The 27,744-nt window shown below is 41.1% G+C and overlaps 1 protein-coding gene across 2 annotated transcripts in view; it reads right to left on the bottom strand.

Annotated features, from left to right (window-relative positions):
- LOC120736244 (guanine nucleotide exchange factor VAV3) overlaps positions 1-27,744 on the bottom strand; it is a 92,809-nt gene that overhangs the window by 19,825 nt on the left and 45,240 nt on the right. For both annotated transcript variants that reach the window (XM_040036236.1, XM_040036237.1), the window contains exons 8-19: positions 27,364-27,467; positions 26,955-27,054; positions 26,585-26,680; positions 24,273-24,341; positions 23,186-23,272; positions 23,014-23,099; positions 21,507-21,639; positions 15,865-15,974; positions 7,653-7,754; positions 5,130-5,221; positions 3,190-3,212; positions 2,428-2,446 (exon numbers count right to left, since the gene is read on the bottom strand). In XM_040036236.1, coding sequence (XP_039892170.1) covers positions 2,428-2,446; positions 3,190-3,212; positions 5,130-5,221; positions 7,653-7,754; positions 15,865-15,974; positions 21,507-21,639; positions 23,014-23,099; positions 23,186-23,272; positions 24,273-24,341; positions 26,585-26,680; positions 26,955-27,054; positions 27,364-27,467 — 1,021 coding nt within the window. The remainder of the gene's footprint in view (positions 1-2,427; positions 2,447-3,189; positions 3,213-5,129; positions 5,222-7,652; positions 7,755-15,864; positions 15,975-21,506; positions 21,640-23,013; positions 23,100-23,185; positions 23,273-24,272; positions 24,342-26,584; positions 26,681-26,954; positions 27,055-27,363; positions 27,468-27,744) is intronic.

Genomic DNA, 27,744 nt, shown 5'->3' with positions numbered 1-27,744 from the left:
TGTAGAGCGCACATTTTTCTTCAATTAAACTGCACCAGTCCAGGGCGAGATATTTACTCCAATATACAGCAGTAAGGTTTACTCGTGCACTAAAAAGTGGAGTACATCACAATCAAGCTGGATTTGCTGTCAGCAGGCACTATTTGATTTCAATACCTTATTAATCCTATTATCCACTGAGACTGAATAATTTGTCATTATGAAGCATCCGCCCATGCCAAGCAAACAAATCCCAGGTTCGTATCATTTCCAACACAGTCAAATGAACTGTGCATATCTTTCTTTGCCTTATCAGGTGATAATGTTCTGGAGTATTATGATAAAGCAAAATAAATTAATAATAAAGCGATAGCATGAAGAAAGAGGTAGGGCTACAGGCAAACAACAGAGAAGTCAACAACATTGTATTGAAAGCTAATACTGTACATCTCTATCTGTTGTGCTTCTCTTTCAGGATCTGTTCCAGTGCTGTAGCACTGTGGCTGGCAGCCTGACATGTGCGATCTTGCCTGAATAGGACTTCTAAAGACACAGGGCCATGGAGAATTGAGTCTCGGGGGCATGAATTGCATTCCTATCCACACAAGGACAGCGTGTTAGTGCACCTTTGAAAATAGACAAAGAGAGGAGCATTGAAATATTATGAAACGCCGAGGGCTGGGGCAATCAAACGCCTATTGATTTTAATGCGTCTTCAGTCAGAAATGATTTTCTGCAGCATAATGGATGGAGGGGTGGAAAAATGAGTGTTGAAGCCAGGTTTATAAGAGATTAGAGCCCCTTGGTGCAGTTGTTAGTCATGTTCTTTTGCAGAAAGATTGAGAGACAGAAATCAAAAAGAGGGAGACAGGCATATGTGCAATGGCTACATTTACTGTAGATGCAGGAGTAACTTTGCTAGCTAAGTTATGCATTCTGGGTTTGGTCTTCTTCAGTTTAACAAGGCTCTTTTAGTTATAGATTAAGACTGAGCTGCAATGGCAAAACCACTTAACAGCTGCCTGGCGCACCTTCTTCTTTCACTAAGCAAGGTTGCCTCTACTTCGAGGAAAAACACAAGCTGACACCACGCCAGCGGCATTTGACGCAAACCTACTGCCAATCCTGATGAACCACTTAATTATTAAGAAATATTTTCTGGGTGATCTCGTTATGTAAAGTCGGGGGAGAACGCAATCACGAGGAAGCCCAGCACGGACTAAAAATAACCTCACGAGGACACGACGTGGTTGTTTTTGTTTTTGTCTTTGTTTATATGGCAACTCGGTCGGGACGCTAAAGGAACAAGACGTGAATGACAGTCAGAAATACAATTACACTGGAACTACAAACGATGCTGGGTTTAAACGTTGATGGAAACATTGGTGAAGATGCAAGAACACTTTCTGCCTTTACTCATCTTAATCCAGCATGTAGTCTAATAGTTCACATTTACGACGTTTTATTTGAAGCCCGACGGGTTATCTTTTATTTTTAGTGTGGTGTGATGATTGCACGGTTACAAAGTATCTTATTCAGCTCTTGTTTTGATACATAGCTACTTTGTAAAATGATCCCTCCTCTGATTGGTTAGAGAACATTTACGAGTCAATAACATCTCTTTTCCCGCTACGTTCTGCACAGTTACGTGGTGGACTGGGATGAATATGTTATTTCTGGTGCTCAGATGACTCTGTGTCACCTTATTGAGAAAACAAGTTGTTGTGTCCGGACTCACAGGAACTGAAGTGACATGGTTGATCTTAGTAAGAGCCGATAACTTGTGCGGTGCTAAAAATAATATTGGGAAAATGCTATTAAACAGTATTATCTGGATATTCTGTGGACTAGCATTTTTTTAATTTCAACTGAAGCTGTTTATGTTGTCTGTTCTCCTTTTATCCTCTCTTCAATCTGGTGTCTTTTCGCCAAAAATGTATCTGACATTGGTTTTGTCACTATCACATGTACCTTCAAATACATGAAAATGCAACACATTTGTTTTTGTTCTTGGTTTTGTTTTCACAATGCCAAAGTCATTTTTAGTGTTTGTCTTTCAGGCATTTTTTGTTTTTCCTTGTTTTTGTTTTCTCTTGTACTTTTTTACCTAATCCATTAATAGGTTTGTTGGAAAAATATCTTCACATCAGTACAAAAGTTTAAAAGATTGTTATGTGAAGTCCTAAAAGTCTGCGTTTAAAGGGTGTTTTTATGTTCATCATACTGTTGACATGGATCGACAACAATAGCTTGACTGTTGTGACACCCATCAAGTGAAACATTAGTAAACAAAGCTTGTTCAGCCTATACAGCCTACAGTATACAGCAGGCTGACAGACAGTATTAGTGCATCTCAATAGCTGTCTAAGATGAACAATTTCCCTCCTGAGTAAGGACAGATGGCATATGCGAGGTAGTGGGATGTTGGGAGATGTGAAATTTTCTTACCTGGATCTCGATCTTTGCCCTGTAAACATACAGAAACATCGTTAGACATAGACTTACAGGGACGGACTAACAACATTTTTTTTGTATTCATTAAATGCATTTTGGGTCAAAGTTCACCAGTTTCTCCATCTCAAGCACCTAAACAAGCAACCTGCATCATTTTGTACACGCTTCAAAAATAAATCAGTTATGAAACTTACTACTTTACACATTAAGTGTGAAGTTGAATTGAATCTGGCCTGCTAACCCCCACATACAGACCTTATATGGTTAGACTGGCATAGGCTCATGTCTCATGACTCCAGGAGCAAGTTTTAAAGTTGCAGAAATAATTAAACCTGTGCTTAAGAGCATTTCTGAATCAGAACCAGAAATAAACAAACTTCAAAAGTGCACAAAACTCTTAGCCACAAAGTACAGTTTCAGCCACAGCCACAGTTGCTGTCATGCTACTAAAATAAAGTGCTGCAAGCAGTTTAATTTCCTGCTTGGGGTTACTTGTAAGCATTGTAGCAGTAAAGTGCAAAACAGTTTCAGAAGCAGCACACACAACTCGAAAAAAAATCTCCCCAAACATTCTAGTTTGGCATCAGGCAGGGCTGCAACAACTAAAGTCAATTGGAGTCTCCTTGGCAAATAGCTGCAGGAGAGAGCAGTTTTCAAAGTGCAGCAAAGCTTTGGAGAGGAGACAAACAGCAGACACAGACAGACGCACACACGTATACACACACACACACACACACACACATAGCAGAAGCTCACCTGAGTTCTGACGGAGCCGGAATCTGAAAGAAGTTTGAGAACAGGCATAGTGAATGACGGGTTAGCGGGTGCACGCAAACACTTGCACACACTCATCGGTACAAGGCAACACTCCCTCATTAGTGGAGAAGGCGGACGCTCATGTCTGACCGCGGCTCACTTTGTTTTGCTGCGCTGCCACTACCTGACAGCCAGAATAAAGGAGGTAACGAAGCAGGGGGTGGGGAGGGAAGGAGCGAGCGAGCAAGGAGGTGGGGTGTGGTGGGTGGGGGGGTAGACCTGTGGGTTTTGCTCCACCAGTTTCTTTCATTGGCTCCCTCTGGGATGGGTTACACCCCTCTGTGCATGAACACAACCGCATGCCTGTGCACACACGCAAACACACTTTGGTACCTGTGCAAACAGAACTATTGCATACCTCCACAGGCACGCGGGCTAACTGGCAGAAAGCCACAAATATACGCTCTGTACCTAAAGCACCTGTGCACAGGCAAGCAGGGTTTACACATACGCACGCCTCCCTCAGTTCCTAAAGTGAACTATGACCTGTTATGCAAAATCACAGCGAGTGAGCTGATAACAGGGACAAATGCAAGTAAACAATGGCTTATCTCTCTCCCTCTTGCACGCACAGACAGATACACTCAGGCAGCACAAAAACGTTCGTTCACTGTGATTGCGTGTTTGCACACGTAGCAAAACCTCTGGTGTATTGATATAAATAAATAAATAGAATAAAGAGCTAGATAATATATAGGATAACTACAAGAAGAAGTGGACCACTTCTTCTTATAGTTATCCTCTGCAAGGAAAGTTCCACATCTCTTACAATATTTTGATATAAGTGTGCTATGAAATGCTGGTCCACAGCCCTGCATATATTCCCTGCACCGGCAGAGGTTGAATACTGTGTGGAGTAATGAGAGGGCGAATTCAAGCCAACATCCCAGCCACTGGTGTCGCCCCAATCTACTCAGGTACACAGTGTGCCCAGGTGGGCCTGGCAGTGGCGTTATTGCCTCTGCGACCTGATAGCACCGTGACAGATGCCAGGTCCAACAGGAGCTGGCAGCTTGCCACGGGGAATACAAACACACCCTCATGCAATTGCAACAGGCTGTTTCAGCGGTACAGCGTGTGCAGGCTGTAAAAGTTGCTTGTAAAAATATTGTGCAGAGTTTTTTTCGTGCACTCTCAAAACCTAAAAAAGAAACTTAAACAAAGTGAATTTAGTTTTTCGCCCCTTCGCGCTCACTTTGAGACAAACACACACGCATAGACACGCACGCACTCACTCACGCACGCAAAGGACAACATGTTGGGTTTCTGAAGGCCTTTGTTTGATTCCACATGTCTGAAGTTTTCCCTCCATGTCTCTCAGAGCTGTCAGCGCTTCTGCACAGGGAGCTGAGTGACAGATACACAACAGGGGCATAATAACAAAGTCAGGAGTTTCTTAAACTCCTCAGTAAAACTACTATTAGGTTTGGGGAATATGTGCAATGACACACAGTGACATTGCCTTTAAGGTGCTCTGAAGTGTCAAAACCAGCCAGGGAAGCGAGGGAGCTTCAGAATGAGCGACTGCAGTAGCGATCGAATACGTGGATGACCTTGGTGCAGAGGCGCAAGGACACGTGCAAAGTAACAACCCCTCGTCCTGTTTAGAATGCCACAGTGCAGCGCTTTCTTTTTTCAAATCGCACCGCAACAAATCCCACCCATGCCCATAAGTTGTCACAAGACACTCGTACATCAGGTTTTATGCGCCACTTTGCGTCATCTGTCATCGTGTTAATGCGGCCATAAAGGTGCAGTGCTATTCGTGCAATTAGATTTACTGTCTCCTCTTAAAAACATTTCACTCGGTGACGTGCAGCTGTGAGTCGCGTGGTGCAGAAGTTTTGCAGACTCGATCTGGGGTCGTGCAATAAACTTACCTGTTTTTCCACAGCAGCCGAAACGGCCCAGGCATTCTTTATGGGCACCTAGACCACACTTGGAGCACCAGTAGCCCTGGTAAAAGACGCCCCTGCAGACACAGGAAAGTTCATCATAAGAATACATGGCAGTCACAAACAGGGGCAGTAATGCTTGTGGAGGAACAAAATAATCGGAGCTGCGTGTTTGCAGGCGGTCAAAGGATTCAGTGTCATGTGGAAAAGTTCGCTGCCTTTTTTTCTGTCAGTTTGTATAGTTTGCAAAGCGACCTGTGCAAATAATTTATACTGACTGACGCTGCAGCGCTGCCTTTCCATTTCATTTAGGGGTGCTGCGAAGTTTGACATTTATGGCAGCTTGATAGTGTAACCCTGAGGACTGTGGCGATCACCTTACTTCCATTTGCACCGACATGACTTGTGACATTTGGGGTGTTGAGTGAAATGCCTCATAAACAATTGGGGGGGAGTTGCCAGTTTAGTTGAAGGGCAGATTGTTTCAAATTTGTTACAATTACTAACTTCTTCCTCACCTATTTTAAGCGTCTATGGATTGAGGATGCCAATTGCTCAGCAGATGGCTAAGCCACCAGAGGGACATCGAGATATACAGATAAAACAGTCGCTGATCTTATGTGTGTGGTCACATGGTTGATCTGACACGAAGCATTAACAGTAGACAAGGCCTTGAATGTAAATGTTGCTACAAAGAAGCTATGATACTTCAGCATTCAACCAACCATGATCACGGTCTCCTCGTGACCATTTTAGATGTAAAATATCATTTTATCTTTTTACAAGTTCCTAAAACACGGTGTAGAATTTTTCATGGCCACCCTGACCTTTGACCTTTAATCATTAAAATCAAGTGTGCTTATCCTTAAGCTTGAGTCCAAGCTAACGTTTTTCACTGTGTTTCTGCTGCACACTGTTAATGGGAATGGGATGGAAGGACAACTCTAAAAAAACATAACGAGATGAAAGCAAAGACTTATTTTCTTATTTGGAGAGCGAAGCAGGAAAGCGAATGTAACCTCTTAAGCCCTCCTTCTACCTGAAGAAACATCAGCGACAAGTGTAAGACACAAATAAACAACCTTGAGCTCTGCGAGTAACATTTAAATTAAATTCTGAAATACAATAAGCCTTCTTATCCTAATCACTGGACCAAAGAGAAATTTAAAAGCAACTTTGTATTTGGAGAGCAAATAAGAGCAACTCAGCAAACACCAACATTATTTCAACTCTTTTAACACCAAACCCACTTGAATCAAACTAGTGTTTGGTGGCCTTTTCACTAAAGGTGACAGCCTTTGACAAATGGTGGCGGCTACAATAATAACAGGTACACCATGGTCCCAGTCCAGGGACATCTGAGATGTAAAGCACTAAAACACGAGGAGATCACGCTTTGTCTGTCGCAGAAAGAAGCCAGAGTGTTACAATAGCTCCCCTGCTCTCACGTTAACCTACAGATAAAATTGATGCAAGGTTAAATTCACAATCATCTAAACATTAGGCAGCAGAAGAGAAATGCTGTCGATCCAAAAATGGACTTTCTTACATCAAAATTTTGTTTCGGCCCTGAGAATTTCTGCCAAAGTAATCTCTGTATCTTCCACAGGCAGACACAGAATGCAAATGAGCATGTGCAGAGTAAGTGTAATCACTCTGGCTTCTTTCTGCTTTGAGGAATTTGGTGTGTTACAATTACCCACACTCTCCCCTACACAAGGTAAAGTAGATCCCAGTCTTGTTCAAGAAATACTTTAAAGTTTTAGAAAATAATCTTACAGTCACAGGATAAACGTGACTTCTCAGTGACTCCATTCAAATGCATACACACAGCTAGAGATAAATGAAGAGCTCTGGAACAATAGCCGTAACACAATACTCTAAAGGAAGAATAACTATTAGAGGAAAAACTTGAGGTATGATAAAAGATGCAGTCCAGCGTCCTAAAAAAGAAAAGATACACTTCAGACATTTTTATTATTCTGTTGGTGAATCTGCTGCATGGCTCTGTATATTCACAGTGCAATAATCTTGTCCCCGTTCCCCATCCATTGCCTTGAAGAAGTGCTGAAGTGTGACAGACATTTTTCTTCACCGTCTGTGGAAGGTGAGACCACTCAGTCGTTCCCACTGTGAGAGAGACCATGAGCCGCGGTCCTTTGGGTGCCGATACCATTCAGTGAATTCAAAAGGAACTTTGTGTAGCCAAGGCACATGTGCAGAGAAGAAGAGGGGCAAAGGCAAAGTGACGAATAGATTGTTAGGGTACACTGGAGAGGAACAGGAAGAGCCGAGGTCTTTCAAAGGAATCCTGACAGTTGTCTGAAGGGAAAGGGTCCACAGCGCCTCAGTCTTTATGTCTGCCAATAGCCTCAAAGCAGATTTTGTTCTGCTTGTACAGTGTGTGTGTGTGTGTGTGTGTGTGTGTGTGTGTGTGTGTGTGTGTGTGTGTGTGTGTGTGTGTGTGTGTGTGTGTGTGTGTGTGTGTGTGGGATAGCAATCTCTTACCTAAGCAGCATGTGGCAAGAATTGCAGGAGGTGATTCTTTCAAAGGTGTGCATACGAAATTCATGGTGGTTGTTGGTCGCATTCTCTGGCCGAATGTTGGATCTAAAAGAGATACGATGCACGATAAACACTAGATTCACAGACATCTCAATTTACTCCGTATAAACCAGGCACATCGGGCACTAATGTAATGCTAAACTGCAGCTTTTGACACCACTGATCATTCCATTCTTACTAACAGATTACAGAAATGAGATGGCATCACTGGTTTTCATCATACATTGCACTTACTTAGAATTCATATTAACAACCTCATCTGCACCCCTTCATACGTGGAGTCCCCCAGGGCTCAATCCTAAACCCATTCTGTTTTCTTTATAAATGTTATCCTGGGTCAGGACTAACATGTATAAAGGCTGATAGTGTCCAATTATGTGGGTTTTTTCTATCTTGGTATGTTTTTACTGTATTGGCAGTGTGTTTGGGATCATTGCTATGCTGAAAAACTGAGCCACTGCCAATCAGAGGCTCTCCAGATGTCATTGTATTGTATTGGTGGATCAAAATCTGAAAACACTGAGTTCAAAATTCTATCAATTTTGAAAGACCTCCAGCGCCACTGCCTGAATACAGCCTCAACCCATGACAGAGCGTCCACCAGATTGCTACAGATTGTTCTAGATACTAACTATTGTACCTCACTACTGACCTCCTCCATACATTCAATAGTTTGAACCAAAAGTTTCAAATTAAGAGCTTTTGCAAAAGATTTTCAGTCATGTTCTTATCAAATTTGGCATAGCGCAGCCTACTTCAGTTTTTTTCCACATTTCTAAACATTATTTATCTGTTTCTTTAGATACTGTTTGCTACTGAAGTGGAAGACCTCTATCTCTAATTTTTTGTTCTCCACTTGTCTAATTTCCTCAACTTTTTTGAGGGTAGACTGCACACCATGCAGAGATGCAAGTCTTTGGCTAATAGCTCTTTGGGAATTAGCTTGTTGTTACAAAATTACCGTTTTATTCCTGTCAAACTGTGTAATCTTTGGCATTTTTCATAGATTCAACAAAAAAATGGGAACAAGTTACGTGTAGGATGCTAGTTACAAAGTGCTAAAGATACCATTAAAATTGATTATTTGCTGAGGTGTCTGGAATCACAATTTTAAAAAAAATAATAATAAGGAAGTGCGACTCCATGGAATTAAAAAAAGAGGGGTAGCTCAAGACTTTTGCACAGTACTGAACAACAAACTTTTGTTTAACTCTAAGCCTACAAGTTATGGATGTACCTGATTAGCAAAAATCAAACTATAATATACAATGACCACTCTTCAGTCAATTAGTGAATGAAAATTAATTCTTGCTTGCTCCCCTATTTGTTACACTTTCCAATCAGCTGCGCTCTTTGATGAAAATGTCAATTTCAAAGAACAAAAAAGTACATTTTTTTCCCCCACTTATAATTGCAGCCAACAAACTCCTCCATGGCTACAGCAACATTTCCCTGACACGCTTCTTTGAAGTGGGAAGGAGAGAATTGCAAGCACACAGCCAAGGTCTACTAGGAATGAACACGGGAGGTGTTCTCGGCCCCTTGGGACATGGTTGCATGGGTGGGAGTACGGAGGAAAGCAAAAAGGAAACAAGAAAAGAAAGACATGTCTCAGCTTTGTCCATATATTTATCTTCCAGAGGTCATCTCTTTGTTTTCGGCATAAGTGTTTACATGAGAATTTAGGTTGTTATGTACAAGTGCTTAATCTCAGACTAAGGTAATGGGCTACAACATGCTCAGTGGAAAACAGGACAAACAGGGCTGAGACAGAATAAAATAGCAGAAAGGGGAATTTCAGTGCTGTCTTCTCTTCTGTACCCGGGTCAACCAAGACATCAGCTCTGAGATCAACACTGTCACTGGCTAGAAATTGTGTACCAGAAGAAGGAGGTCTGCTTGAAAAATACAGAATTTAAAATAGATGAAATTTGTAACTGTGTCATTGTAAAAACATTTGCACAGCTTCATTTTTTCTTCGATTCGAAGCTTGTAAAGCTATCCAGTGCAACATTGTGCAGCGTAAACCTGCCTTGAAAGGGAGCCTCGATTTTAAAGACTTATAAACTCACAGTGTGACTTCATTTGAATTTATCTTCAAGGATAGAGCCCTTACTGTGTGCTGTTCAAGCAAAGGTTTATGTTGAATTTTCATTTCCCTGCTTCGGTACATACACGGTGTGACCACCTCTCGTGGCTGCTAAATCTTAGTCAAGCAGTAAATTCTGGGTGGTTTGGACACAAAGGCAGCGAGTAAGAAAACAACTGTTCACAGATCATCTATTAAGCATCGCCGTGGGAGCGCGTCGCTGTTTGGCAACGCCTCTCAAGTCTCATAGCTCGTTAGCTGAGCCCCAAATATTAATCAACCAAAGCTCCAGTTTTCTCAGTTTCACATCACACAACACTTCATGTTTTTGATCCTCACTTCCTGATGCCTTCTTGAAGATGTTATTTCACAGATTTTGTCCTATTGTTGTCTTTTTTTTTTTAATTTTTATGTTTTAATTGAGGCAGAGCCTGCAGGAGAAGCAGACTGTTGTCAACTCACTACAGTGAGAAGTGTAACAACAAACTAATACAATAACAGCTGCCCTATGCCATCGATCTATAGGAAAATGTAGTAATCCACAGATTTAATGACACTAATGTTTATTTAATGATAATAAAACTGATACTGCTTCTGTATGAAAGGCCAAGAGTGCCAAAATGAAGTAAATTTAAAAAAAAAAAATTTTTAATATTTAAATCTGTCAATAATTAATTAGAGATAAATACATATATTATTATTTAAATATCTTGATGCATGCTCAGTCATCCAGGTAAGTAATTCCCAAAAGGTGATTTACACCTATAGACCAGTGGACACTCTTTCAGTGATAAGGATGAATGTGAAAAGGGAAAGACCATCTCTGAATCGAGGAGGGGGCCTAAGGGTACGTCTTTCACCATCTTACAATGCTGTGACTGCAGCCATTCCCCAACTCTCTGTGAATGGTACTCATGGCCATTGATCAGTGGTCTTTGATCAATGGTCATGGCGTGTTTGAGGGGAGTTATTATTTCACGTCACTATGAGCATTTAGTAACACATGAAAGGAAATCCTGTTCGTGTATTAATCACCAGAGCATGTCGCATAAAAAGAGATAAAAGAGGCAAAACCATGCGCCATAGTCAGGAGTTAACATGGGCAGGATTTTTTCTTTGTTTGTTTTATTGGCACAACAACAGGACTGAGGTGTCCATAAGTTGTTGGCATCTGTCCTACAGAGGAAAATGTCTGTACTTTTGTCATCTCTGCTACTATTAATTACTATATTAATTAATTAATTAATTAATTAATTAATTAATTAATTACACATTTAATTATATTTAATTATGTATTTAGTTAATTCATTTTGGCACTCGTGGCCCTCCACACTTCTGAGGGGGTGTTGGTCTTTTACACTTTAAAGCCACTTTCAGCTGCTCACTTATTCACAAGGGGTCACCACAGCAGGTAGCGCCGCATGTCTGATTTGGCAGATAAATACTCACATAAAGTCAGCACCACTAACACTGATCAAATACTTCGTATATTTATGTAATATATTTACACATGTTTACTCAGCTGGAGGAAAACCAGTTAGTGTGTGAAAACATCTGTATAATCTCCTCTGTGGCTCTGTAGATGTCATATTCATTTCATCAGTGTTGGTGCCCAAAACTTCACTAAATATAACACTGTCCTGCACTGTAATACTTCCCTGTCTAAGCCTCTGCCCTCAGTGTTTTTCTTTCTCCGTTTTGAAAGAGGGATTCTGGTGCACCTCTTGGTCTCGACAAATAAAATTACAATAATCCTGATTAACAGAATCACAGCTTTATTTCATGTTTGAGCCCCGTGCTGTTACACTGTGCATTATCGCATCATTGTGCAGGACTATCACTCATGCTTGGTCACGACCTGCAGGTTTCACATTGTAAGGCACTGGGTAGGCCCTTTTAGCATCATCTGTCAGCGTGCAGTGACTCCAACAGAGTTCAACTGGAGTCCCAAATGCAACAAAAAAGGAAAAGTCAGATAAAACAGTAAAGGTCAAGTGATACCAAGAAGATTTCTGCAGGATTTTTCTATTTTATTCTTTCACACAATGAAAATCGGCCCTAAAAAGGCACATCACTGTGCAGGGGTTCTGCTTGTGTTTAAGTATGCTGAGATGGGGTTCTTGGCCAAGAGTCAGTGTGTGAAGTTGTCACTGTATATTGTCACTTATACTTATGTGACAGACACGTCATAATATATAACAATAACTAGCTGTCTTCACCAGCTCCTCTCCTATATGCAGTCTCCCATCTACCTAACAGCAGTGGCACCGCCTAATTTTGCTGTTCTGACGATCAAAACAATCACAACAACGTCAGTGATTTAAAAAAAAGTTTTTATAACAGATTGGAATAATAATTGGAATAATTACAGATTTCAACTTTTACTCCATCTCAGCAGAGGTGGGAAGTAACAAAGTACAAATACTTCATTATTGTACTTCAGGAGAATTATCAGGTGTCTGTACTTTTACTTTCACTCCCTACATTTTGAAGCAAATAACTGTACTTCTACTCCTTACATTTTCAAAACGGGCTCGTTACTTTTGCTTTGACATTGAGGGGAGTCATTATTAAATGGATTTGAGCCTAAACAGTAACACATGACAGGCGATCCTGTTTGTGTATGAATCACCAGATTTACTCATTTTCCTGTTTACAGATAAAGACATGCAAGTACACAACAGAAAATAGAGCTATTTTTGACTTTCTTTCCTTTTCTCTGCTCATTTTCTACTTAACTGATTCAAGCCGAGTACATTTATTAGAATTGAAATGTATCTACTAATATTATTTATTATTACCGTATTTACCGCACTATAAGGCGCACGTAAAATCCTTAAATCTTCACAAAAATCGACAGTGCGCCTTATAATCTGGTGCGCCTTATGTATGAATTTTGGTTTGTGCTTACTGACCTCGAACAGGTTTTATGTGGCACTCTATGCTCAAAAATCTGTCAAAAAAAGATTTTTAGTGCCACTTTTTGGAGCATTACGGTTACCGTTGCCAGGAGCCTCGCGGAGTAATACGTACTGTGCTTCAACACAACATTACCGTGTTGTGTGTGTATAACGACTCCAAAATGGCACCCGCGAAGAGACACGCTTACGAAGCTGATTTTAAACTTCGAGCAATTAGTTATGCAGAAGAGAATGGAAATAGAGCAGCTGCCAGACAATTCAGCATTAATGAGTCCATGGTGCGCAAGTGGAGGAAGCAAAAAGATGACCTAAAACAAGTAAAGAAGACCAAAAGGAGTTTCCGAGGGAACAAGGCGCGATGGCCGCAGTTAGAGGACAAAATTGAACAGTGGGTTATTGAACAGAGAACAGCAGGTAGAAGTGTCTCTACAATCTCTATTCGACTCAAGGCAACAGCGGTAGCACGTGACATGCAGATCAACGACTTTCGAGGGGGACATTCTTGGTGCTTCCGTTTTATGAAAAGGCATAATCTCTCAATCCGCACAAGAACTACTGTCTCACAGAAACTGCCAAACGATTACAAAGAAAAGTTGGCCATTTTCCGCACGTACTGCCAGAATAAGATCACTGAAAAGAAGATCCGGCCAGAACACATCACTAACATGGACGAGGTCCCTCTCACCTTTGACATCCCCGTGAACCGTACTGTCGAGAAAACAGGGACCAGTACGGTATCTATACGCACCACAGGGAACGAGAAGTCATCCTTCACTGTAGTTCTGGGCTGCCAAGCTAATGGCCAGAAACTACCACCCATGGTCATTTTCAAGAGGAAGACTTTGCCAAAAGAAAAGTTTCCGGCTGGCGTCATCATCAAGGCTAACTCAAAGGGCTGGATGGACGAAGAGAAAATGAGCGAGTGGCTGAGGGAAGTTTATGTCAAGAGACCGGATGGCTTTTTCCACAAATCTCCGTCTCTTTTGATCTACGACTCCATGCGCGCCCATCTCACCGAGGCTGTCAAAACCCAAGTGAAGCAAACTAATTCGGAGCTTGCCGTCATTCCGGGTGGATTAACCAAAGAACTCCAACCACTAGATATTGGTATCAACAGGTCGTTCAAAGTTAAATTACGAGCTGCGTGGGAGCATTGGATGACAGAAGGCGAACACACATTCACCAAGACAGGGAGGCAACGCCGAGCGAGTTACGCCACTATCTGCCAATGGATCGTGGCTGCTTGGGCTAAGGTATCAGTCTCAAGTGTCGTCCGAGCTTTCACAAAGGCTGGAATAATCACTGAACAGCTAAGTAACAGCAACGAGACTGATTCGGATAATGATGAGAGGGATCCGGGCATGCTTGATGCCGAAATTGCCCAGCTGTTTAACTCAGACACTGAAGGTGAAGAGTTTGATGGATTTGTGGAAGTTGAATGTACTGGAAATGTAAGTGTATTGTTCAATATTTGATGTTTAACAGCTCAACAATGTTAATAGTTACTGTGAATGAGTTGGTTAAATTTTAACTCATCCGATTGTTTTATTCTGCTGAATGCACTTTAAACGCCTTTTAATCCGGTGTGAGAGGGATCCGGGCATGCTTGATGCCGAAATTGCCCAGCTGTTTACCGTAACTCGGACACGGAAGGTGAAGAGTTTGAGGGAATTGTGGAAGTTGAATGTACCGTACTGGAAAAAGTGTATTTTTCAATATTTAATGTGTTACAGCTTAACAGTGTTAAGAGTTACTGTGAATGAGCTTAATAAAGGTCGCGTTATTTTTTGTTTGTCTTAATGCGTCTTATAATATGATGCGCCTTATGTATGAAAACAGAGCCAGTCTTCAACAGTGCGCCTTATAATCTGGTGAGCCTTATAGTGCGGTAAATACGGTACATCAATATACCACAAGGTTCAGTTAGCTTTGCACAAAAACATCAGGTATAAATGTCCTCGAAAGAGCTACTTTTTACTTTCTTACTTTGATTGCATAGAAAATACTCAAAGTTTTCACTTTTACTTGAGTAAAGAAGTTGAATCAGTACTTCAAATTTTAGTGGAGTATTTTCCAATAGTAGCATCTGTACTTCTACTTAAGTACAGAGCTATCTGTACTTTCGGCACCTCTGCATCTGATATTCTTGTGTCGGCCCCGAATCACATCTTCTACTAACAATCTTGGTATTATTGTTTAACAGCATTTGAATTTTAAACATAACATCTCTGAATCCATCCAGTCCTGTATCTTACATCTGAGAAGCTGCAAAAAATCTGAATCAGCCAATTGGAGATTTTATTACACCCACTTTAAAGTCTGAATCACGAAATACTGTAAATGTCATAAAATTCTTTGTTTTTTAAATGTCAACTGTTTATTTAACCTTCTGACAAACTAAAAAAATTAAATTAAATTAAATATTAATTTGCACATGTGGGTTTTAATTGTAAGTTTTAATAATTTTTGCTATATCTGACACTTTGTGCAATTTATTATTTTAAATGTATTGTTCATTTTTTACACTAATGATGCAGAGGTCTACATACAGATTACTGTAACTCGTGTTTCACGTGGGCTTCACAGTCCTCCCAAACCATCTTCACTTAGACTGAAGTATGCAGCAGCTAGTGTGCTTGTGTGGCTGCATTTCAATGATTATAATGAAATATGAAAGTAACTGTGTGTACTGCGTGATGGGATAAGACTCCATATGAAAATAAAGTCTGCTTCTTCATGTAATAATGTAATACTGCCCTTCCTAGTATATTATCTAATTGTGAATCAGAGAATACAGCTGGTTGCGTCTTTTTTCTTGGCTCTACAAGTGAAGCACTAATTTGACTTTCTTGGAACCAGTTTGTCACTTTGGGTAAATATGAATGCATTTCAGGGTGAAGGGTGGTTGATGCGGTTGACACCTGATGTTTTAATGAAACGCATCCAAGTTAAGCTTTCTGAGTATAAAGTTTCGTGTTAGCGCACACTATCGTCTGTTCATCTTTGTGTCACGGTGTCAAGTTCCTCATAAATGGAGATGGAGACAAAGTTCCTCATAAATCAAGTGGCCTAACTTGAATAACAGGACTAAAAGCGCTCGGCATTTTGATGTCCTGACATTCTTGTGACGCAGCTGCTCACTCACATAGCCATGCTGAACTGTTCCAACCACTTCTTTTTCAGGTCTTTGGTCTTGAAAAAGAACTCAAAGCCGCTCTGGCCCTGGTTATGAGTGAGGTAGAATCCGTAGGACCACTGCAACAGAGAAAAAGAAAAACACTTGACTCACAAGGTGCAACAATGCCAAATAAAAAAACGGAGGCTTTCGGAGAAAGACAAACAGAGCGAGAGAGAGCCGAATGAGACAGGATGCAGGGAGACAGATGGAGACAAAGAGATGCAAAATGAAAGAGGGATGCCTCAGGGAGAGCAAACACAAAGGCTGAAGGGTTGGAGGGCAGAAGAAATGACAGAAAGAGACAAAACATCGAGGCAGAGCGTGAAGGAGAAAATGAGTGCGAGGTGGCTGTGCCATATAACTGCTAGGCATCAGACTGCATGCACAGACCCAAGTAGTGAACGGGCCTGTAATCTGTTACCATTATCCACTTCAAAGGCTAAATATTAGTCCATTAGCCTCTCTGTCAACACAGGCATCTGGGTTTTTTTAGACAACATTACAAGACAGATGCTCGAGAGATGCACTTTTTATGACTCGCAGTTGTGGTTTTGAACTTGTAGCACTCAGCTCTGAAAGCTAAAAACAAGCCAAACTCACAGCGCTGTCAGCGAAGCACAGCGGCTCATCTTCTCTATTGAATGAAAAGAGAAAAGGAAAGCAGCGCTCTACAGAAGCATTCCCAGTGGACACCAACACTTGCACTCAGCAAAGATATCATCTAGCTACCAATTTGTAAAGAGAAGCAGGAGGTGCTTGTCTGTCTTTCTGTCAGTTCCTATGCTTTTGCTTGGCATTCAAAGGGATTACACACCAAGGCTTATAATGTCAAATATTTCTTTGTGGATCTTGCCAAAATATCAATTATTTTGACCCATGCTTATATCTTTGTCATGTGAATCAATGTCGAGAGTGAACTGTGGTATTTCAGAAAGATTATAAAATGCTAGAGACTAACTGGTGGTGGAGTTCAGACCCATGAGTACTCAAAAGTCATTGCTACATTAATACATGAGTAGATCTACTCGATACTCATGAAACATATTCAAAATTCACTCTTTATTTTTTCCCCCGTACTCCCGGAAACACTCCATTAAAGACAGAAACACCTATGATAATTAGCAAAGTGCCAGCTACAACACACTGACTTATAATTAAACATGTAATAGGCAATTTTTTTGCGAAAAGCAATATACTGTATTATTTGACAGTGTTTTGGGCATTTTTATGTGACAAAAAGATGTAACACTGTGATATTAATGATATAGCCACTCACATGTTTATACAACGAGACAAGCCCAAACATGTCTGAGAGTGAGAGCTGCATCCCAGCCTCACAACAATTTAGCATCTAGAAAGGGAGCAACTACAAAAACCTTCTGTATTATCAAAAATTGCATTATTGCAAATTTCATTAAAAAACATCTTGATACAATATTGAGGGAATATTGTCCAACAGTAATGTTGACAGTAAAGCAGTAATCTTTCCTTACAACTAGCTGTTTACACACTCAGAAGATGCTAAGCGTCATTAGCGTCATTAGCATCATTAGCATTAGCATTTACCCTTTTGAGACATAATCCAGCCTAATTTGAACTCTGTACTAGTTGTCAATAACAAGTAAAGGAATTTTTTAGCTGCTACCTTTATAAAGTCAACATTTGGGACAGTAATCATATGGATGTTTTTTTTTTAACATTTTTCATTTGAAACACATGGCATTTGGGGCCAAATTTGCCCTCAAACAATGACCTAAAAGACTAGTCTGGTATTAATGTAGCACTTTTTGATTTTAGCTGAGCACTCAAGAAATTGTGGCTACAAATCCAATCACAGAGCCTTTTTATGTGCTCTGTCTAAGATTCACACGTGTTGGATCTACTGGAAGCGATGCAGTTAGTCGTAGCCAGGGATCAAATAACCGACCCTTTAGTTAAGAGGCAACCCGTGCTGCCTCCTGAACCCCAGCTCCCCCTCCTGAGCATCTTTTGTCCTTCCCACCCCCAACAGGTCACTCCCTGATCCTGGTTTAGCTTGAGGTTTCTTCCTGTTAAAAGGGAGTTTTTCCTTCCCACTGTCACCCAGCACTTGCTCACAGGGGGTGGTCAAGTTGTTGGGGTTTTCTCTGTATTATCGATGGTCTTTACCTTACAATATAAAGCACCTTGAGGCGGCAGTTGTTCTGAATGTTTGTGACGCCCTGCATGTAATTATTTGAGCTTTGATTATTTGCTACAAAACCGTAGGCTATAGCATTGAGAAGTTGGCTTCCGCACAATGACGGTAATTTGGCAAAAGTTTTCTTATTGTTGTTTGCATTTGGCTTATGAGTTAAAGGAGTTTAAGACTCTTTTACCTCCAGATGACTTGCACATAAATGCCGCTGGTTTGATGGAGGTTCTTATTGCCACTTCCCTCAGACACCACTGTCACCTCCATCATCTCAAACATAAATATGTAATCAAACAAACTGCTTTATATCCATCAAGTCAGAGGTGAATGACGCAGAGTTGGCTGTAAGTTTCATAAAATATAACCATATAAACCCATATGGGTCTAAGCTTCCTAATGTCTGCTATTTACAGCATCATTATTACCCAAATCACTGTTTCTTGGAACGCCTTAGATATCATTCCTCATTATGATTGGCAATATTTCCCCCACTTGGCATTTAGTATTCACCGTGTGTTTGTGTGTAGTCAGGCCCAAAGCGAGGTTTAATGATAACACCATCTGGGAGGAGGCAGACTGCTGTAGTCTGACACTGTGTCAGTGTGATCCTTGCAAATGAACAAGACAATGTAAAACATGTGCTGGAATAAGCGTGCACCAAATTATTTAAGAAAGATTCTTTGCAGCTGATTATTTCATTGTTTATGTCGCGAGCTGGAAAGATTTTTTGCACAGAACCTATTTAAGCAGCACATTCAGGGACTCGCGGCACAGACGGCAGCACCAGGGCGGAGAGGTTGCTGTTACAGGTGGTTAGAAAATAGCTGTGAAGAAGCAAGTTGAGTCAATTTTGTGAACTCGCATTTAACTGATAAATTGTTATGGCGCCTCATTATGCAGAACTAGCGCTGTTAATTGGTTTGTCAGGAGTCCAACGCGGTTTCGGAGCTTTGCTGACTCAGTCGTAAAGAGGCGATAATGGGCTCAACAGTGCAAGACTTGCCTCCATTATAGCTGACTGGTTGTTATATCAGATTGTTGTTTTGTTCTGTTTTGTTTTACAGCACAATAATAAGCAAGTTTTGTTATTATTTTATTACTTTTTCACGTCGTCTATTACAGCAGCAGAAAAGCCACAATGTAGAATGAAGTCGAGCTAGGACAGACTCGATGGCACGGAGCCCTGGGTGAAATTAAATGTCATCTAAAGCTCTTTTTAGCTGTTATAAAATCACTGTAACTCACAGCTTAAAGTGGGTTATTGCTTTCTGAAAGATGATAACACGCCATAAAATTAAAAGCTAAATGTTCAGGGCATATTTTCTTATTCAGTTAATGAAGCGGATCAGTGCGGCTTCAACGGGACTTAGTCACAATCATACTTCTCTGTCAGCTGTGATGTGTCAGGTCAAAGAAGTTGACTGACATTTTCTTCCACAAGTCAGTCTCCAGCCTAATCAACCAGTTTTTAAAGCGCTTAACACGCTTGTTTTTGTGCAGCTGTGAGGAATAAACCCTGTGCGGCTGGTAGAGACAGAAAATGCCAGCGTTGGTTCATTTTTGACAGCTTGATTGAATTGTGGCTAATGTTTCCGCGTGTCTGTGGTACAACATCACCACTGTGGCCTTGCCAAAAGTGGAATAGAGTTACTTCTTTTGGAACCAAAGAAAGATAAAACAAAAAGAAAAAAAAGGACTGAGAAATGCCAATATCTTTCCTGAAAGTAGAAAAGCATGTTCCTTGGCAGGTACATGCTAGCTGAATTCACCTGAGAGACTTATTCATGAGCAGTGTGGGGGGGTCCGCGCCTGGCCATGTTCTACAACATTATAAAATTCCTCATGTCTTTACATAATAAAATCTGAACACATCTTCTCAATATTGATGCACCATTGTGTTTACTGTATTACTCCTGAGTGATTGGTATATGTGATGTGATGCACAGTTCTTCTATGTATTTGTTCACTTTCCCAGTTCCCTGACCTGATATTTAACTGCTTCTCAAATACCATTAAACACTACTGGAGGTCATTCAACAGCCAGCTCTTTCTTACACTGAACGCCTGTCAAGCATAAGTACACCTAACATCTAATAGTATTAATTAACATTATGTAGTATAGAGTCATGCGTACAAAGATTCTCAGTTACCTGTGTTTTATTGAGACATGACAAATCCGAATGTCTGCAACAAAACAGCCCGGTGTTATTTTGGCTCTGCAAAAACCTCATTTAAAATCACGTTTACCTCTTGTCCCTATTTATAACCACATACTTTTATTATTATTGTTCAAAGATTTTAGAAAAGTATGGCTGATGCCAAAGAAGGGCCTGGGTTTGAATCCACTGGCTGGAGCCTTTCTGTGTGAAGTTTGCACGTTCGCTCTGTGCCTTCATCCAACACTATTCATTCAATTTAGTTCAACAGTTGCCTCAAGACACTTTATTTTGTAAGGTAAAGAACCTACAATAATCAGATGACCCCCTGTGAGCAGGTACTTGGTGACAGTGGGAAGGAAAAACACCCTTTTAACAGGAAACAGTGCAAGGTTGTGCATGTGAGCATGCAGCTGCCTCGCTCTCTGCGTTAGCCCTGTGACAGAGTGGTGACCTGTCCAGTGTGCACCCTGCCTCTTGCCCTGTGACAGCTAGACTAGGATCCCACATCAGCTCTTTATGGGCCCTTCAGCTTTCCACTCTGTGAAAGCTTTTCTTATTCAGATTTCTTGAAATCATTAGAGCCACACTGCTTTACAAGCTGTAATTTCTGCACTTTGTGACTGTGTTGCGCCTGCAGCAGATGCCCATATAGATCCAGGTTCAGCTCATTGCTAGTGATTTACCAATTCAATATTTGGATCAGATACTGGTTCAGTCCAGACTCACAAAGCTTGATACAGTCTCTGACAAAAGGGGGCCGATCTATTCGTCAGTTCTGTATTCTGTGTTTGCTAAGCAGCAATGCACCACGTGTTAGTGGGAGAGCTCACATAGCGAGGTAACATTAAGAGGTTTGTGGTTTGGAGGCATTTTCACACCTACGATACCAATGGTTCTCCTTCATATGTTTGCGGTAGTTTTTCATTTAAGCGCACGCTGTGGTCAAGCAAGTTGACAAGATTTGAAAGCTCTAATGATTTCCCTATTGGCCTCTCTCTCTCTTGTTTTGTTTGGTGTAACACATGGGAAGCTTTTATTACACCTGCAGTAACATAACGTTTGTCATCAACTCGATTAATATCGATTCACTACACCTGTCTGCTGTCAGCTACACGTGACATGCCAGTGTGTGTGTGTGAACACACTCACACCAACAGCAAAGCTAAAGTAAGAAGCTAAAGCTAAAGCACGATTGTTTACTATTTAATAATGATACAAATTCAGTAAATGCATCTTAGACATATTTATTGACTGTTCGTGTCTGTGTGTGCACAGACCTTTCGGTTCTCTTTGTCCGACGTGGGATTGTTGGTGACTTTGAAGAGGTGCAAGTCGATCACTTCTTTCATCTCGTAGTTGTCTCCTCGCCGCTTACAAACAATGACCGCAGCGTCAAACAGGAAGATGTGCCTGCAATCCAAAAATGTTCCAGTAAATTCAAGCACATCTCACTTAATAGTTCATGTTATTCACACCGAGGAGTTATGTCAAATTCAGTATTTAAGGCAAAAAGTGATTTTTATGATTCTAACAAGCTTGAAGGTCAATATTTGGTATGACCACCTTTATTCTTCAACACAGACTGAACTCTCTTTGATGATCTTCTACCTAATCACATGAGCCAAGGTGTGAAAACGGGTGAATTAGAACTGAAGAAGCTTCTCGGATGAGAGGTGAAACGTCTTCAAGCAACTTAAAGAAGTCCAGACGCTTTTCTTTCCAAGCTCCTTAGACTACGATGACCTGGATGACTGAGAACCTTCACAGACATATGTGTATTCTGGCATATCTCAGCCTCTTCTCCCTGTTTCTCCTCCTTAAGAATGGCTTCTTGACAGCCACCCTTTCACTGAGACCATTTCTGATGAGACAAAGGACCGGATATATCCTTCAGGTCTAGTGTCAGGCCTTTACTTTCTAGATTTTTGCAAGATTTTCAGATACCGTTCATGTGCTGTAGGTAGTAGTTTGTGCAGGTACCACTCTATTTTTAAAGACATGCTGCACATCATGCTGAGGTATGCCACCTTTTTAGCTAACAACTCTTTGGGAGTCAGTTTGTTGTCACTGAAATACTATTTCATGTCTGTCAGACCGACTCAACTGATTCACAGTATCAACTAAAGGAATCAGAAAAAAATCCATGTTTTTAAAACTGGTTCTTTGCTAGGGTGTCTGCTTTGTGTTGACACAACGCTGGTTCATCTCTTGGGTGAAGTGCCCTTTTTATGCTTGAATTGTTCGCAGGTCAGTGTTAAGTGGTTTAACAAATAAAGCAAAAAAACATTCCTGTGAAAATGTTCAGGTACAAGGACTGGACTGAGTGACAAGGCCTGGAGAACTATTACTCAAGACAAAAGAAAGTCTGGCTCCTTGGAAGCAAAATATAAAGAAATGAGGGGTGACACGAGACTTTTGTAAAGTAGTGCATTTGGAAGCAGTCGGCTTCTGCAGTTCCTGTAATGGCTTTGCAGAGACTCTCAGGCTGGCTGTTATTTTAACAGGCAAATTTAAGTTTCAAGGCGTAGCTAACAATACAAAATCTCTCTAATGGAAAAAGACGCCCAGCCCAGTTTCATCTATATGACTGGTTCAATGTTATTGTTAAGCTCCTAAAGAACAACAGCATAAGCTAAATGCTCATAGCATGTGCTTTGTATTAACTGAGTAATAATACTTCACTGGCTTCAGTTTGCACAAATCTCACAGGTTTAGTCTGAAACAACAAGCGTAACACCTGATTCCATTTCGACTGCAGTCATCCAGCCATTCGCGGCATCTCACCTGTCCTGCTTGGCTCGTTTGTCCACCGAGGCCACCCGTACTTCCCCGTCAACTTTGGGTCTCCCGTAGTTACTCAGACGCTGATTCTGCAGGCGAGAAAAATGAAGGTTATCTGGAGGAAAGACATTCTGAAAAGCTGTCAGTCATTATCTCAAAGAAAGCTGTACCCTACCAGATTTTCAATGGATTTCTGGTACTGATCTATTTCTCGCAATGTCTCGTTGTCCCTCTTGACTTCGTTAACATACTGCGCCAAATCCTACACACACACACACACACATGCACACACACACATGCACACACAAAGGAAAACAAAGAAGCATCTTTTAACTTACTTACATACGGTACAGAGTATCCAGCTGTGCCGAGGAGTTTGTTTCTTTTATGTGCAGTTTTATATCTCTCTGTTCCAAAAAGATCTTGTGCAATGAAATAAACTTGACTTTAATTAAGCTGAGCGTTCAGCTTTACTGAACAGATTTTCAGGGTTACAAAATTAGGACTAAACACTGCATTCACTGAAGGCTTCTTTATTTATCTGCAGTTATAAAAAGTTGAGCAAGTGAAATGAAGTGGAACTTTTTATGGTAACTTTATTAGATATTATATGGTGACCCCTGAGGTACAAAACACACAAAACAAAGCTGCGTTTATTGTTTACAATGGAACCAGAGTCCCCAAAACACATGAACAAACTAGGCAATTATATTCTGAAGTGTTTTTCTTCGTGTTTCTAACGACCACCTTCAGCTCTCAAAACACAATTATCATGTCAGGTACCCTAAACAAACATGGACGCACTGTGTTTCTTACCAGAAGGAATTTTGAGTACAATGTGAAGTAAAATCAAAATAACATTTTCTGATATGAGCTGTTTTTTTGTACATTTTATTAGCTCTTGATGGGTTGTTCTGTGAAACTAGTGTTGGGGGTATGTATTTCTTCATCTGCATTCAGTACTGGGCTTGAGTCTTGAGCCAATCTGCTTCCGATTGTCATTTACTTTGAAAGTGGAAACAGCAGATGAACTGAAGGACCAGATATCTGGTCCTTCATTTCATCCGCCTACTGTTCAGGCTTATACTGAAGCCTCATCATTTCTCATCAAAAGAGCCCATGTAGCTTTGTCTGCACTTACCTTTTTAAAACTCTTATTTCTCTTTCATTTTCAGGATTCGTTTTTGTACGTTTTGGGTGAATGGCCCTGTTCTGGACCTTCAGTGCACCCAAGGATAAGAGCATATGAAAAGAAAACGTACCTTCATTGCATCTAAGGCGGTCCGCAAATTCGTCTTCTCAGTGCCATCGTGGGTGTGTTTCACAAGCTCCTGTTGGACAAAAAAAACAAACCACAAACACAAAGTAGATAAAATGTGAAAAGGAGGGAAAGGCAGTGAATCATAAAACAAGGGTTACATGAGATATACACATGCCGCACGCCACACGTGGACTGGAGGCTTTAGCTTTCCAGATATGACAGGAAAACGGCCGCTGTGGAAGTGAATCAGATACTGCGTATGTGTGCACTCATCTATTGCAGGAGTGTGTGCGCAAGTAAGTATCTGAAATTGCTTGGCGGTGCCTCGCCGCAGCGTAAACAAGACATCTAGACCTCGGCGGCAGAGGATAAGGAAGGATGCCATGCATGTCCTTCACACGGGCGCACACCCACTGTGTCCACACACACTGAGCCGCTAAGGGAGATATATGTGTCCGCTCGGCGCTGCTGAAATCCCCGGTGTCAGTCAAGCTCGACCTGGGCATTATTATCACTAGCAAGACGACAGAGGCCTATTTATCAAGGCTTGCTCCCACCTCCACGCAGCCCCCGAGATACACAGTAAGGGTGTGGTCACACTGATATCGGGGGCCCGTGCACGATGGACTCATTCAGGGAATCGTGTCGCTGCAGGTACAGCGGGAGGGGGCCCGTGATGAGCGGAGGCAGCGAAGATGAAAGAGCAAGAGATTGATGAGAAAAAAAGAGAGAAAGAAACCAGCTAAGAGAGGTACTCGGGGAGCGAGAGGAAGTGACAAGACATTAGTTGTACAGATTCTGGCTGTCACCGTGTGGGAAAGTAACTCAGCGGATGCTTTATTCGCTGCAGCTAGCTATTACCCGGCTGTTCCGAGGGGATCTCAGCCCATGTTGACACAAACAGAATCACTTTGTTCCTACAGATATATATTTTTTATTTTTGGCGCTACTTTCTTGTTGCTTTTTATGGAACCCTGTTGGAATAAGCACATTTCTGCCTGAAGAAAAGGAGTAAATGAGCGCTTCGAAGTGAAAGAAGCAGCGCACGCGTCGACTTTGCTGTCATCCAGCTGCAGACGCACAGATGACTATAATATTAATTGCTTTTCTATATAAACCCTCCTCATAGATTCAACACGTGCACACACACAGCTATCATGAAGAGAGGAGAAAGCATGATGGAGACATTGTTAACTGTCACACATTTATGCATACTCTTCCCTGCAACACAACTGGTTTGTCTCTGGGATTGTGTAAAATGTGTCAAATATGTCCAAATGAAAATAATTGAAAAACTCAACAGGCCATTATATGTGGTCCATTCAAAATGTATTATAAAAGACAAGGATGGCAAGGTTTTGGATGATTAAAAAGGCCCAAATGGGGAATGTTTTCGGTGACACATTAGTAACTTGTCGCTGACTCTGGCCGAGCTTCCAGCGGTTCAAAATAATACTTCCCCTTTCTGTTTGTTCGTCTCGCTGCTTATTTATCTTGTTCTGTCTGCCGCTCTCCCTTTCAGTCCCTACTTCACTTTATCTATTTTCTCTCACCGCCTCCTTGATTGTCTCCATCAGATGACAATTACGTGCGGGTCGTTTGAGACTCGCAGTCATCAAGGAGCTACAGGAGCAGAGAAGAGCCCCGGAGCCTGAGCAGTGAAGGCAAAGAGGAGGGGAGCAAAAGAGAAAATGTGGTCAACACTGCCTCTGGTGGTTGCAAGGAGTAGTGTCAGGGAGTCCACTTGCTTATAAACTGATTTTATAATCGAGAAGGAAACAAACTTCTCTCTCTCTCGGTCACAGGGATGCAGCTGTAAACTCGGTGAACTCCCTGTCGCTTACAAAGTCATCCATGAGAACAGTAACTGTGCAGCTGTGAAGCAGGAGCTTAGGTAGAAATAAGAGGACGCTCAATTAGACAATCCGCAATCATTTGTGAGTTATAGCATCTTTTCATGTCTCTTTTATCCCATACATTATACCACAAACTGCATCCTCGCCTTATCATTCTGCCTATTTAACAAAGTGAGTGACACAAAGCAAAGATGACACAGACATAGAAAAGTATCTTAATCTCCAGGGATACACATTTAAAATGTATTTATAGGCCAGTCCAGGTTTAAAAAAATATTAACTCTGATGGTCTACAGACAGCAAGATGCTGTGTGAGGGCCTGATGTCATCTACGTGATACAAAAATAAAACATATTTTAAACACTATAAATGTTTACTGCAAAGGGTTCAAAGGTTTGTTCAAGAAAACTTGGGCTGAGATTTACAAGCGAGGACGCACTAGGACGGAGTACAGTACCTGCAGGAGGAGGTGATACTTCAAGACTCGCTGCATAGGAACCACTAGCAGATCTCTCAGCGTGAACTTGCCATAGTTGGCTCTTTTTGAGCATTCCTGCACAAAGACAAGGATCAATAAAATACTAAAATCACTTTGAAAAAATGGTTTTATTTTACTTTCTAGAAGCAAATGCAAGCAAACTCGAGCATCACAGCTTTTTAGAGTAATTTCTGCTTCCAGCTGCAGTGTCATCACCGGCAATGTCTCAGGTAGACACTTGAGGGCGTAGTCTGACCATCCTGAGAAGCTGTGGAAGCAAACAGCTTCCACTGCAGTGCACAATAACCACTCACTCATCCTTCTTTAAGAAGAGCACAAAACTATTTACCTCTAGCTTCATGCGTACGTCTTCTCTGTTTTTGCTGATGTCATCGAGGGTGGCGATGGCTGTCTCCACATGGCTGCAGTATTTCCCATAGATCAACAACCTGGGGTAGATTTGACAAGTGAAGAAACTACAGCAGGACTGGAAAGAAGTCTAAACACAACATGTAGGACTTTAAATGTTTTCTCAGTCTTCACAGTGATGATCTTAGGTGCGATACATAGGTTCACACCTACACACTGTTTACACACAACACACAGAAACCTGTCATAACACAGCATATACATAAAAGTTTGCAGCTTCTTGGATGTACAGAAAGAATTATAAGAGCTTTACAGAACTGTTAAAGGATTACATAAAACACTAAACACAATAAACTACAATGTTTTTAGATAAAGTTCCCCGTGTGCACCTCTCTTTGAAAGTGATGAAGATCTGGTAAAGGTTCTGGGCACTTCTGTGGTGGACTGAATCTTGGATTTCCAGCAGTAAACACTTGTGGACTTTAACCAGGTCCTGAACAACAACAAGAGCAAATCTTCAGTGCTGATCATTAAACTCCTGCATCTAACAATTTCTTTCCCCTAAGCTACAGATCATTCCAAGAACTCCATTAATGATCTATGACTAAGAAAATCATTAGAAATGCTCATCACAGCTCACTAAATGTTGAGGTACCGCCCTCAAATATGTCAACACACAATAAGAATCTTTGACCAAAATTCTGACTTTAACTAATTTCATTTAATTTTCATGCTTCATGTTTATTGAGGTTAAAAAAAAAAACGTTTTG

This window comes from Simochromis diagramma, unplaced genomic scaffold (assembly GCF_900408965.1).
Source record: "Simochromis diagramma unplaced genomic scaffold, fSimDia1.1 OVJJ01000271.1, whole genome shotgun sequence".
NCBI classification, from domain to species: domain Eukaryota; kingdom Metazoa; phylum Chordata; class Actinopteri; order Cichliformes; family Cichlidae; genus Simochromis; species Simochromis diagramma.
Note: the sequence above shows the minus strand (reverse complement) of the source record. Positions and strands in the feature narration are given on the sequence as shown.